Raw genomic sequence first — 14,329 nt, 5'->3', positions numbered from 1 at the left:
GGGATCAGATATCTCAGGGGCCATGACCCCTGCTGGTAGTTGAAGAGTGTCTGCCATTCTCCCAAAGAGCTCCTAAACTGTTTCTGTTTGTCATGAGAGGAAACAGAGAGAGCTCGATTTGATTGTCTGGTGAGGAGGTGCCACCTGCACATTCCTCCACAATGGACCCTCTGAAAGAATCTCTTCCCATTACTCAGATATAGGCAGATCCACCTGAGGATAAAATGGATTCATTGGTGGCATCAGGATGAATTCGTACCAAGTGAAAGCACTGTTCCAGAAGGAGAATCAGTGCCAATGCCTAGGTCAGTATCAGAGTTGGTCTTGCAGTTTCCAAAAAAGGCCTTCATAAAGTCCTGTATGTAGGGCCACATTAGCAACTGAACTGGGCACTGCATGATATCCTTCTATGATACCTGGATTTGAGATAAGGAATGAGGTCTGGTTTCCTGAGATCTAGTCAGGGGACCTGCAAGTTCATCTACAAAGGTGCTCTGAGGCAGGTCTGTATTGGCACTCAAGATGGCAGAGAGTCAGGTAGCAGAAAAGGATTCAGTGGGATGGTTAATAGCCTTGACCGTGGACCCCACACACAGTCAGATGCAGAGAAATGAAAAGTGTTATTAGAATCCGAAACAGTGAGGAGTCCAAGTTATTTGGCACCAAGATGACTGGTTCTGGAGGAGCACTGAAAAGAGGTGACCACACTACTCTTTGAGCCTTCAAAGCACTCATGGGTCTCAGATTGCAGAAGGGGATTGAGATGATGCTTCCTCTTTTTCTTCAGTTTATGACTCTTGTGGGGAAATGTACTTCCTATTCTCCTTCCTGAAAGTACACTTGACTGTGCTTGAGGTACCAAGCCAGAAGCGTTGGTGCCAGAGGTCAGGTCTGGAGTCTATACTGAGTAATGGTGCCAGGTGAGGAGTAGGCACTGAGGTGGGCACTTCCTGTGTCAGCATCAGGGCTAATGAGGCCTAAAATGGATGCTTTGGTTGTGCTGGATGAAGGATTCCCTGTCAGTACAGGGCCAAGAAGATCCCTGTCTTGAGACAGTAGTAGAAGGCAGCACTGAGGATGGAGCAGTAAATGGGTGTCTTAGGTCCTGTGTAAAAGGACCTTGGCACAGAGACTGGTCTCAGTTTCCTCAGCAGGCCTGCTGAGGTATCAGGCTGTAAACACTGAGAAGCCAGATGAACCTGAGTGTAGGTATGGCAAATCATATACTGGGTTACCAAGTGGGTCTCTCCAAGACACAGAAGGCACAGGACATCTCTGGTATGACTGCCAAGCAAGATGCACACCTCACAAAGCCCAAGGTCAGATTTATTCTTGATAAGGTGTTGAAGGCTCCCAGTTCAGGTGAAGGGTAATTCACTCTTAGCTATCTTATACTATTCTAAACAAACAGTTTAGAATAAAGTTTTAAACTAGACTAAGGGAAGTTCTAATCGTAAGGACACAAAGCAAATTCTGTTCACTTTCTAAAGCGGCAGCAAAAAAACTGAGGTAGGTGGGGGTGTGAACACCCTTATATAAAGTAGGGTGATGACCCTCACCCGTGTGTGAGAATGCTTATGAAATCCCCTCAACAGAAACAGTTGTTCAAGGCAGTTCTACAGCTTGATACCAGTGGAGCGAAATCTCACAAGTGGAAACGCACAGAAGCTTTTGAACAAGAAAAGTATGGCTCTTACCCAAAAGAGCCAAGAACAGGAAAAGCTCTCTGTAACAGCCAGAAGAGGAATTTTTTCATGCTATACTTGAAAGCGAAGGATATTGCTCAGCATGAGTGTGTTTAACAGGAAAGTACTAAACAAGGTTTAGCTTGGGTTTGACTCATAAAAGAATAAAAACAAAACCCAAAGAACAGATTCTTCTCAAGTTCTGTATTCACCATGTCTGCCTGTGCATTGAAGCCTTCAGATTGAAGGATGGAGCATCACCTCTGAATGACTACAAGATGGGGGAGCCCCTCACTCGGAATTACTTAAAAGAAAAATCACTAATCTCCTGGGAACATCTTTTAAAGCTTTCTACCTCAGTGATTTTCGACCTGCATAATCTTTTTGGATGTCTTACTTTACAAGGCTGTGTTACTGAGAGACAAAGCTCATCAATACCATAGAACCAGCTATGGGCACTATATGAAATGGGAGGAAGAGTATCTTTTTTAAAATGTCTTATGCCACCTTCCAGATATTAAACTGTTGATCCTGAGCCTACAATAATTATGCAGGTGAACCCCTGGAGCCCACACAGAGTATCACATAAATAGGTCTCTGTGTAGACACATGAAGTCCACTGGCATGCATCACATTGCAGGATCAGGGTCTTAGTTTGTTGAGTTGAGCCAGGAAGCAACTTTGTATGTATTTCATGCATCAGCAATTATGAGGTTTTTAAAATTTAAAATAAAAAACTAATGTTTATAAATATTACTTTTTAAAATGATGGTTATATAAATTTAAGAAACAGGCATCAGATTTATTGCCCCCAAAATAGTGTATTCTGCAAATCACATACTACAGACTTATTATAATTTACTGAATGACAACATAATCCATGGACTGTGAAGCATCATAAAACTAAGTGGGTTGTTCATGGTCAAATCCAACAAATTAAAATAAAAAATGAATTACACTGGCCATCTCTCAAAGTTAATATTACTACCTTAAATTTCTATGGCACTCTTCATCACATCCCAATGTCCTTTACAGACTGCATGTCTGTACTTTATTGTACTTCATTCATCCATCATTAAAATGCATCAGCCTCTGAGATGGAAACACATTCTGCATAAGCAGCACATCACAACAGTGTTTCTCAGGCAAGGATGTGAAAAATAACATCTAGCTAAACTACTATATGAAGAGAGCACTTACTCAGGCAGAATGTAAAAAAATCAACCTGGATTTAGGCCAGGAGACTGTTGCTAACTAACACTGGCAAAAGTTCCATATAAAGCTTTATGGTAACAATACATCCGGTTGTTTTATGTCTCATTCAAAAGATGGCATTTGCAATTGCAATGTCCCTAGCACCAGGCTGGGAAATTTGCATACTACTGACTCAGAGGAAAAGTGAAATCTGTTAATTTTCCGAATGCCTCCTAGTTAGGTACTAATAAAGTCTGACCATAACCCACAATTTTCTTTTGTGGCGGGGGGCGATTGGGGAATGTTTTCAGTGGCTTTCCTATAACACTGATAGATTTTAAACTGGTCTGTTAATTTTTAGTCATAATTATAATGTTTTTAATTTTTTCTATGTTTGTGTGGCTAGTATATAACACTAAAGGAAGATAGCACATTGTATTTATATAGCATATATTAACAACAGTACATGTCAGGAAAAAAATACTAAAGACAATTTCCCCTTTAACGGTATCCACCCAAACAAATAAATATGCAAATAAAACAGAATGATAAAAGAATTAAGAATTATTGAAAATATTAGCTTAAGGCAGCATATAGGCCTCTGAGGGTTGTTTTGCTTTTTGGTTTCTTTTGAGGGGAGGTAAGTGGGAGGAGTAGAAAACTAGAATTTCACATAGTTTGCATTATTAATTAATTGAAGTCTCTTACTGGAACTCCAGCAGCGAAATATGAACAATTTTAATATGTATTTAATTTTTTTTTTAAAATCACAGTTTGAGTCCTCCCTCCACAAGTCACACATTCGATTGTCTCTATTCATTCAATATTACCATTTCATCTCAATTTCTTAAGTTTCCTCTAATATCTAAGGCTCTGATCCTAAAAAGTTACTCCATGTGGGAGGACTTGTGTGAGCGTATAGCCCCCAACTAACTTTACTGGAACTCCACATGGAGTAACTTGCAGGATCAGTAAAAAGCAGACACCTATTACTTATCAGACCATTACTTTCCAGAAAGAGAGAGACCAGAGAAATACATATGTGCACACACACATTGAAGAAAAATAAACAGATGAAAACATTGGTAAGTTACAGATAATACAAACATTAAGCATTCCATCTGCCTATACACCCTGGCTTTCATGTAATTTTCACAGACTAAAAAGGAACAAGATGCATCTTGTATGCAACAGGGACATTTTAGTGCTGCTTCGTTAGACATATTGTGCATCCAAAATACTGAAGAATCCAGTTACATTGCATTTCATATATGTGTTACATACCAACATGACCCATGTACAAGTATTGTAGGGGAAAAGAAATAGGGGGGAAAGGTTAAAATTTCTCTCTCTTGTTTTTAAGTGGAAAACAGAGGTTAAACTTGTAATCTATTTTGTCCATGAATAAAAGAGGACTTTAAGAGGTAGTGTTTTCATTTTAGCTCTTAAATTTTGAATAAATTCAGGTCAAAATTTTTAACAAAACATCTATTATGTTCAAAGAGAATATAAACATATTCTAATGTCTCATCTTTTCAGTTGACAATAAAAATATGAACATTAAGGAAATGTTTTCATCAGTATCATACTGACTTTTCCAGAATTCAAAGTACCTATTTGAAAAGTGTTATTCTGCACTGGATGGATGAGAAAATTAATAGTAGTCACTGTATACTGTCTTAACATGGTAGCATTCTGCTTCGTATAAAACAAGTTATCTGACATTTGTTTTCCTTTATTTTGAGAACACCACAATTAACTATTTAAAGACTGGCTTGTTACTAACCTTTTTGTGTCTCCTTTTTGGACTTTTACCCAGTGCTCCACTTGAGTCATGTTGTTTTTCCTTTGTGTCTGTTTATCTGGATTTGCTCTGGGAACAAATCCTCTTTTATACAAACTGGTACCATTCTGCTCCACTGGGCCAACACTCATGTTTAATGAACTAGGAAACGTCCCATTCTTCTCAACTGGCTGAGGCTGAGCTACTTGGGGCTGAGATGCACTTGTTAAATCTGGAAACTGATCAACTTCTCCTGATGTTAATGGATGCTTAGATTTTCCCCTCTTAGATTCCAGAATTTCTTTTCTGAAGACATAACGTTCCTCATCTTCTCTTTCTTTTCTTATCTCTTCATGTCTATCATATCCAAAGGTTTCCGTTGCTTTTTGATAACTTCCTTTTATATCAGCAGTATCCACCTTTGCATGCTCTTTGCGGGAATCCACATGGTTAACTTGGGGAACAGCTTGCTGATCTGCTTTTTCTGTTTCTCTGCAATGAAAATATGTGCTTTAGTGTGAAATCTTAAAAGAAAAGTCAGTGTAGATTTGCTAAGATTTTAAGAAAGGGAAGCCCACAAAAATAGCCTCTACAGCTGGTGATAACCTGATGCACCAGGGGTGTGTGAGTGCAGATAGGACTGGGTGAGAATCCTTTGTTCCCCCATTTATACAAACCATTACTAAGGAAGCACCAAACAAACTTATATTCAGCTGCACTTTCCTAGAAACAGTTATGCTTAATTATTGAAAAATAAACTGAAAATCCTGATAGCTCAGCATAGTGTTTAACTTCTGTAAATGTAAAATTGTGTGTTACAGGGGTTGGGAGGGAAGAAGTTGTAGACTTAAAAACAAATTCCCAGGAAAGGAAAACACCTGCTATGTGGTACAAGCTTCTCCATTTCAAAGGGGAAAAAATTCTCTTCGAAGTATTTTTATAAGCTCCAAGAATAAGCCATTTCTGATAAGGAAGATATAGCAATATCCAGAGAGAGGCGAAGTCCCATCAGAGACAAGAGAAATTGTTCCAACCCTTCTTCAGTTTGGTGGCTAAATTTTAACAAGACTATCACAGATAAAATTGTTAAATATGTTATTTTAAGTACTTTATTTTAGGTATTTTCCTTTTTTCTAAATCTTGCCCAAAACCCAAAACAGAATATCTTTTGAAATTATTTGATAATTGGAAAGCATATAAAAGTGTTAGGTACTATTGCTGGTTTATGTTATTTTTGAAAGCTAGCACACTTCATCTGTAACTTTCCTCATTTAATCCTCTTTTGGCACTTTATTAAGATGTCACTGATCTCTAAGTAGCACTTCATCTTCTCTGAAACCATATGACCAGATAGTCAGTTTTTGGTGTCAGCATCTGTAAAGCTTCAAAGTACGTAGCCTAGCTGTGAAGCCTTTTCTTGTAGTCCCTATTTATTAAATCTGTCTGAAACTTTGGCTGATATATTTTTAAACTATACAGGCAGTGCACAGATATTAACCTTATTGGTTTTTTAAATGCTATATCAATTAAATGATTTTTGAACACAGAGGTCCTAAACCGGACTATCCAGTGTCACTGTGACATTTGCATCTCCAAGAGACTAAAGCTATATTTTCACTTTCCTTTTAAGGGCCAGACAGAGTCTACACTGCTGAAGTGCCATTGTCTGAACAAATTCCATTCAAGAACTGGGCAATTCTGTAATTCTGTACAAGCCCTTAGCTGCCAAGATTCTAAACAGTTATAGAGCTAGTCAAAAATAAGGACACATTTTTGGCATACGGCTTGTCCCTTTTTTTGTTGAAAAATTTTGAATATCAATTTTTTTCACCCACCTCTATTTTTTGAAAAGACGATTTTCAAAAAAAAAAAAATTGAGGGGCCTCACCACGGCAGCCAGTTTTCAGGGCCTAGTTCAAGTGTATTCAGAGGTCCAGGAGAATCAATTCAATTGAGCCACCCTCCCATGTAACTATACGATTCAAATTGCAGGTATACAGGAAAGAACAGAGAAGGACGGAAGGTCCGGAGGTTAAAGACAGGAAATGGCAGCATGCAGGCAGCATTATCACTTCAGAGTCCTGAAACAGCTTAAAGGGCAATCATCCAGGCACAGCTACTGAAGCAGGGGAAGAAGCAAGATGGCAAAATAGCTACGCTTTGTCTTCTCTAGGGGGAAAAAAAGTGTTCCTAATTTTTTTAACTCAAGGTAAAATCCTAGTGAAGACAAAGCAGTGTGTAGTTTTCACACAAGTTAGCAGGTTCAGGAGATTTTGGGAGAGCCTACACCCATTAACTCGTGTTAAGAGCACACATTTTTTCTTAGTGAAGACAATCGAAAGAGAGGACCCTGAATCACTCCCCCACTCACATACAAAGTACCCCACTTTTCCTGTATCCATGTCAAAGCAAGGCAGGCAAGCAAGCAGCTCCAAATGTCTGGACAGAGCCGGGTGCTGGTGTCTCCGCTATTCACAAAGTACAGCTCTCCCAGTCATTATAGGATGAGGAGGAAGAGAGCTTGAAAAATGCCCTGATGTCTAATTGCCTAAGGACTAAAACCATGCTAAGTAACCATTGGCACATCTTTATTCCCCATAAATAAATCAATTTTGCACCTATAAATAAATCTGGCCCAGTTATGAATAAATTAATTCTGTCCTACAAACAATGCCTACCCCTATCAAATAAATCTCAATACTGCAACCCTTCCCCAAGCTCCCACCTCTCCTCTTCTTCCCACTTGAAGTCCTTATCTTTCTCCTCACACTGCTGTCTTCACCCCAAAGACCAGCCCCATGTGTTTCAAGAATAAAGACTGACAGTTTAAATTATACAGGACAGTTTGAATAAATACACAGCTCTCCATAGTCTAAGCAAGCTGAAGACAGGACTGAATTATGAAAGATTCTACCTCATCTAATACAAACAATATTAAATAATCATTGCTAACTGAAAGAGCGTCACCTAAAGCAACTGGAGTTAGGGATATGAGTACCTTTCTGATAAAATGTCTGCATTTCCATCTTCAATAGTTAGTACTAACTCTCAGTCACATTTTCAGTCTTGTGCATGGTCATAATTTACATGATACTAACTTTCTTGGGATTTTTCCCACCAATTTTTGTTTAGATTTATAGTGTACGGTCACATAGGGATAAAAGACCAGCAGCTCAGCCGCGGCTGGCCCAGGTGACCTGATTCGAGTTAGCAGGGCTGGGGCTGTGGGCTAAAACTCTCTGTGTAGACACTCGCCAGCTGGGCCGCTTAACAGTTCAGTTCTCCTTCCAGGGAGTTATCGCTGTCTGATTGTAGGCCACTTCCCCAGTGGCCTATGGGGTGGGGAGGAGACGCAGGCCCACCCAGTACTCCAGGTTCCAGCCCAGAGACTCTAATGCTGCTATGTCCCTTTAACAAAACTACCTTCAATTCCTTGGGCCACTTCCCCACAGCCCCAGCCTTCGCTGATGCTTCATCCTTAGCACGGGGCTATTCTGTGTTCAGGGCCACCAGCCAGCCTGGAGCTCTTTCTCACTCCCCTGGACCCTGCCAGTACTGAGCTGTCCGTGGTGCTGCAGTTCCCTTTGGCCAGCCAGGAGCACCAATCACCTTCCTCTGCCTCCAGCCAGGAACTGCCTGTCTCTGGCACTGCAGGTCCTTTTTATATGGCCATTCTGGGCACTGATTAGCTGCTCCCTGCAGACTCTCTAGGCTGCTCGGAGGACTTAGCTCCATAGCTCCTTTCCTGGGATGAGTGTGGCTGGACCCTGAGGCCTCCAGCAAGGAGCCTCTGGGTCTGGTCCACCTTGTCACAGGTTCAAATTTATTTTTCTAAATTGCTTTTCAGACTGAGAATTACATAAGTAAACATCTTCTGAATATTAATTCCTCCAAACAAATATTATTCTATCTTCACTCTCTGTTTTATTCCTTCACAATTCAATGTTAGATATGGGTGAAAAAATGGAATCAGTATGTAAAATTTGCAGGGCCTCCCTGATATTTTTTCTTTCAATTGTTCCTAGCCATAACTTAAAAAGAACATACATAATGGGCATCAGCATGCAGCCAAAACCATAATCACAGTTTTGGATCTAGATTCCAGAGCAAAAAGATTAGTTACTAGTAGGTCTGTTATTTGTATCTTAAAAAAAGAAAAGAAAAGTAATCTCATTACAGGTATGGCCACTGTGAAAACTGCTTCTGACAATAATTAACTGGAAAACACAAGGGTTCTGGAATTTGAAGGTTATCCTTTGTTTATTGTTTGAGAGTTTTGCCAAAAGCAAGCACTAGGCACAGTACTTCTGGGAAACTGCACTGTGAAATTTTAATCCTCAGAGCCTAAGGGTTAAGACCAGGATAAGCCCTCAGTATAAAGAGTTCTCTTTTCAGAATAGGTGTAAGAAAAGGAATACACTGCCAAAGTCAAAATGTAGAAAAGTAGTACTAAGTCAATTTTAAGAACAGGGAAAAACAGGAAGCAGCTAAAGACAAACCAACAGTTATTGGTTGATTTAGTCGTCCCCTCACCCACCAACCCCAGGTTAGATAGGGAAGTCTTCAGCAGGCTAGAGGATACCTCCTGTCTCTTACGTGTTCCTTTTGAGTTATAAAATATAGAACAAAGACTGACACAAATGTTTCTGAATTGTGTAGGATGCTTACTAGTGAAGTGGGCCAAAATCTCCCAGAAAAAAATAGTTATCACCTGCATTTCTATGCAGTTACATCTGTATCTGAACTTATAACTTGTCATTAACTCTTCACTAATTTTCATTGCCACTTTAAGTAGAGTTTTGAGATCCCTCTTTGAAATATTCAAATGTGAATCTGAATGTGAATTTCTGTCACCTAGCTAAACCAAGGACTATTTGTTTCCACACAAAAGATGCAGTGGTTCAACAAAATCAGTTTTAAAATCCATTTAGCTAAAGTATTGCAAACCTTTATGTGGATATGCAAATCTGTTTACACATGATTTACATAGATATAATCCAGTTAAAGAGTAGTCAATAGAGGCCTGCACCAGTTTAGCTAAATCAATTTAAAAGCAGATTTTAGTTAAGACACTGCAACTTCTGTGTGTCTCCAAGACCCTAGTTCTACAGTCCCAGAACTTTTTCTAGGCCACTCGGGGCAGGCGGAGGTGGCAAGAAAATGGCAGTGACAAGATAAAGAGAAAGCAAGATCTGTGGTTCCTGGGAGACAGGCAGGTCAGGGTTTGCTGCAGAAGGAAATCTAGGCATCACACTCCTTTATACAAGTCCCTATCTCCCAGTCTGAGAGTTGCCCTCTGCCTGCCACTGTATACCATACCTTCCCTCATGCTGTGAAACGAGACACATGCACCATAGTAAAAAGAAAAGGAGTACTTGTGGCACCTTAGAGACTAACCAATTTATTTGAGCATAAGCTTTCGTGAGCTACAGCTCACTTCATCGGATGCATCCGATGAAGTGAGCTGTAGCTCACGAAAGCTTATGCTCAAATAAATTGATTAGTCTCTAAGGTGCCACAAGTACTCCTTTTCTTTTTGCGAATACAGACTAACACGGCTGTTACTCTGAAACATGCATCATAGTATGTTTAAAAAAGGCCACAACTTTATTAAAACCCTTAACTAACCAAACTACTTGAAAGGGCTGTTCCAGTGTGGATTTGAAATAGATGCAATGGCCCTGGATTCCACAGACCCAAGGGTGGGTAAGAGGGCAATGCCCCCTGTACACTCTCAGGCCTGCCTTGAGATCCTGGCTGGATCCCTTGAGATCCCTTCCTCTATGTAGGAGGTAGGAGAAATAAAATGAAGGGAGTCACACACTGAACAGACATGGAGACATACCCCCTCACTGAACAATGTTGTTCTGTGGGCCCATGCCCAAGCATCCCATTGGGTTACAGGAACCTCACATCGAACCCTTTTTAACTGACTGACTGCACTGGAACCTGCTAAAGGTGCAACAATGAAATTGAAAGCCCCCAAACTTGACCTCCTAGATGCTGGAGGGAAGGTGAAAAAAACCACTCATCAGTTTGCCAATTTTGCCATATGGGAAAAATCCCTTCCAGACCCCAAACAAAGTATGGCCATCAACATAGCCCCTATCAAAAGAGATCAAGCTCATTAGATATGGGTGGGTAACGGCAGGACTCGAACACAGTCAAACTGATGAGTCATCAGCAGAAAGCGAAAGAGTTCAAACTGGCTACTACCAGCAGTAAAGGGAAAGAGAAACTACCTCATTCTACCTATCCCAGCAGGTAAGAGCCAATCAGCCAGTCCCCCCATGCTCCACTGTCAAATGGCAGGGGGTGTAAGGGAAAGAATATGAAGGCAGGAGGTGTCCCCATTGCCTCCAGACCTATCAAAGCTGCACTCTGGTAGTGAGGAGAGCACTGTCACAATGGGAAGGATGAGATAGATCAAGGCTGAGTGTTCTGAGGTTCCACTAATTTTATGTAATGAATATACATGAAACAGAAGGAGGGAGTGAAAGTTCACTAAAATCAATTAACATCTGAATAAGCTGTAACAATGACCTATGCGTCATATAACTGAGCCAACATTAACAGTATCTTCTTGCTGACTGCATTTTGCTATTACACTCAGACTATCAACTTTTTATTTCTATGACGGTTTTTCAAAGTTTGCCTCTCAAGGACAAACTGATCTTGCCTCTTGGTTTGTCTCTCTTTTGGCGACCAGCTATAAGAACAATTCATCTTTGACTATGGCTCCCCCTTTGTGTCATATCAGCAACTCAGCAGGTAATAAGTTTTTTTCTTTATTATTTTTTACTTGAAATAAAGACATCTAACTAAATAACTTCTTCATGTTGCATATCCAGATATCAGTCAGAGTTTTCCAAAGAGGTATTTCATTTAAAAATTTACAGGAAAAACAGAATAAAAGGGAGGTAAATATTATATATCCTTGATGTGAACATTGAGGGAAATTCCTTTAAAATGGCATTATACTAACATCACAAGAAAGAAAATAATTATTATTTAAGGTATGAGATAATCTTAACAATTTATTACTATTGTAGAGTTCATAGTCTCTTCTGATCCATCACCAAGCATCATAAAGGGTGGTCTTAAAAATGGAGTCTTTCTTACTTTTTGTCTATTTATGTCCTGTCTGAGCCAAAACAGATTTTTTTCTCTGGGCTCTGAGAGCATTTTCAACTGCTAGCTCCTCATCCCAGCCTCTTTTGAAGTTTACTGCTCAATTATTGCTTTTTCCTGGACTTCTGAATTCAGCACTTCAGACATTAGCTTTAGAAAAAGTAGCATCTAGGAGCTCCAATCACAAAGCAGGACTCCACTATGCTAGTTATGTAACATAGAGCACATCGCTCCCCCAAAATGTTACAAAATGCAATGTTAGAAAATACAGTAAGGCAAGATGTTAACTAATACTAGTTTCCAAGATGTATCTATACACTTATATTCCATAACTAAAAAGCATGGGAAAATCAAAGTTGATAAGTACATTTGTCCTTTTCTTATAGTTTGGTTTTTACTCTCTACTCTATAGAATACCCCTCTTAGAAATTTGAAAACAGTATCCCCATTCCACTCCTCTCCAATCGTTTTTTTTTTTTTGCCCTATTTTTTTTCTTTTTAAACTTGCTTCATTTCATTTTCCACACAGAGACTTAGTGCGCAGCAAGCCAGGGTGTGAATGAATCTATAGCACACTAGCCTGTTGCACACTAAGTTACTGTGTGGACCCTGCTACAGCATACTAAAAGTTCCATAGTGTGCTCTGACATACTGCACTCTATGGATCTTTAAGTCCAGTTGCAGGGTCCCCACAGTGACTTAGTGCCCAACAGCCTAGTAAGCTGTAATTTCATTCACACCCTGGCTTTCTGCATACCAAGTCTTCATGTGGACAAGCCCTAGTACTTTATTTGTGTACCAGCACCACTGATGCGGTCAAAACAATTTTGAACATAGGGTTTTCTTTACTTTGTGCTCCCTAGCTTGTTGATTCATAAGTATCTAAGTATACTAATGTAGGACCACTATAAAAAAACCACTATAATGTAGGACCACTATAAAAAAACCTGCAAATTTCTTTAAAATCAGAATGTATACATCTTATTCTCTGATTTAAAAAATTAAAATGAAAACAGAATATTCCCTTGCTTCTAAAAATATATTTTAACTCACTACTCTGATTTTTGAAAAAAACTTTTAGCTACAAGTTAGTAACATGTTGAACTTGCCTCTTCAGTGATGAACGTGTTTGCATAAGAGTAGATTGATTCATGGCACGGATCCAGCCATTCATATCCTCTAGGGTATCCGCACTGAAGTAGTATGTGCGCATTCCTGAATGCTCTGCCTGAGAGCCGACCATAGAACTCTTATTATAAATGTATGCCCTCATCCCTGTGTGGACAGCCTGTAAAAGCAAAAAGCAAAGACAAATTAGACAAACCTGTTATTCTGAGCCTAAAAATGTATTATAACTTGAGTGGTTACCTTAAAAAAAAAAGTTATGAGTTCTCACGGTATCCTCCTGTACATAAAATAGAAGATATCACACTACTATAACCACAGCAGTGAGACAAATGTTGAGTTTTAATGTCACTTTTTAATTTTATTTGAGATCAGTTAGTGCTGTGTAGTTCCTTTCCCTCTTTTTCCTATCATTAAAGTAACACTGCAGCATTTTGTTCTGTTTTTCATACCAATAACTGGAGCTTTTCGTTTTACTCCTATCTTACTTGATGCATTTTATTTGCTGTGAACACAATACAAAACAAACTAATGCATCTTTTAGCAAGAATTGCTTAAGTGAGTCAATTTTCCTAGATCATATCATGAAGCAATCTGTTTAGAAGAAACACAATATAAATCTTACCATACATGTTTTTTAAACTGGCATTTTAGGAATAATTGTATTGCATGTTAAGACCTTTAGGTTAAACAATATGCTTTTAAAAAACACTAAATTAGCTACAAAAACACTAGACTTGATGATAAAGTTAGCAACATTTATTGACAGGTTTCAGAGGAACAGCCGTGTTAGTCTGTATTCGCAAAAAGAAAAGGAGTACTTGTGGCACCTTAGAGACTAACCAATTTATTTGAGCATGAGCTTTCGTGAGCTACAGCTCACTTCATCAGATGTTTACCGTGGAAACTGCAGCAGACTTTATATACACACAGAAATCATGAAACAATACCTCCTCCCACCCCACTGTCCTGCTGGTAATAGCTTATCTAAAGTGATCAACAGGTGGGCCATTTCCAGCACAAATCCAGGTTTTCTCACCCTCCACCCCCCCACACAAATTCACTCTCCTGCTGGTGCTAGCCCATCCAAAGTGACAACTCTTTACATAATCAAGTCGGGCTATTTCCTGCATAGATCAAGGTTTTCTCACATCCCCCCCACCCCCATACACACACAAACTCACTCTCCTGCTGGTAATAGCTCATCTAAACTGACCATTCTCCAGGTTTAAATCCAAGTTAAACCAGAACATCTGGGGGGGGGGGGGGTAGGAAAAAACAAGAGGAAACAGGCTACCTTGCATAATGACTTAGCCACTCCCAGTCTCTATTTAAGCCTAAATTAATAGTATCCAATTTGCAAATGAATTCCAATTCAGCAGTTTCTCGCTGGAGTCTGGATTTGAAGTTT

At 39.5% G+C, this 14,329-nt stretch overlaps 1 protein-coding gene across 10 annotated transcripts in view; it reads right to left on the bottom strand.

Annotated features, from left to right (window-relative positions):
• The window catches only part of PLEKHA7 (pleckstrin homology domain containing A7), a 296,414-nt gene that overhangs the window by 68,913 nt on the left and 213,172 nt on the right, over positions 1 to 14,329 (bottom strand). For all 10 annotated transcript variants that reach the window (XM_075129371.1, XM_075129373.1, XM_048853693.2 and 7 more), the window contains 2 exons: positions 12,903 to 13,081; positions 4,666 to 5,154 (listed from right to left, as the gene is read on the bottom strand). In XM_075129371.1, coding sequence (XP_074985472.1) covers positions 4,666 to 5,154; positions 12,903 to 13,081 — 668 coding nt within the window. The remainder of the gene's footprint in view (positions 1 to 4,665; positions 5,155 to 12,902; positions 13,082 to 14,329) is intronic.

Source organism: Caretta caretta, chromosome 6 (genome assembly GCF_965140235.1).
Source record: "Caretta caretta isolate rCarCar2 chromosome 6, rCarCar1.hap1, whole genome shotgun sequence".
Classification (NCBI taxonomy): domain Eukaryota; kingdom Metazoa; phylum Chordata; order Testudines; family Cheloniidae; genus Caretta; species Caretta caretta.
Note: the sequence above shows the minus strand (reverse complement) of the source record. Positions and strands in the feature narration are given on the sequence as shown.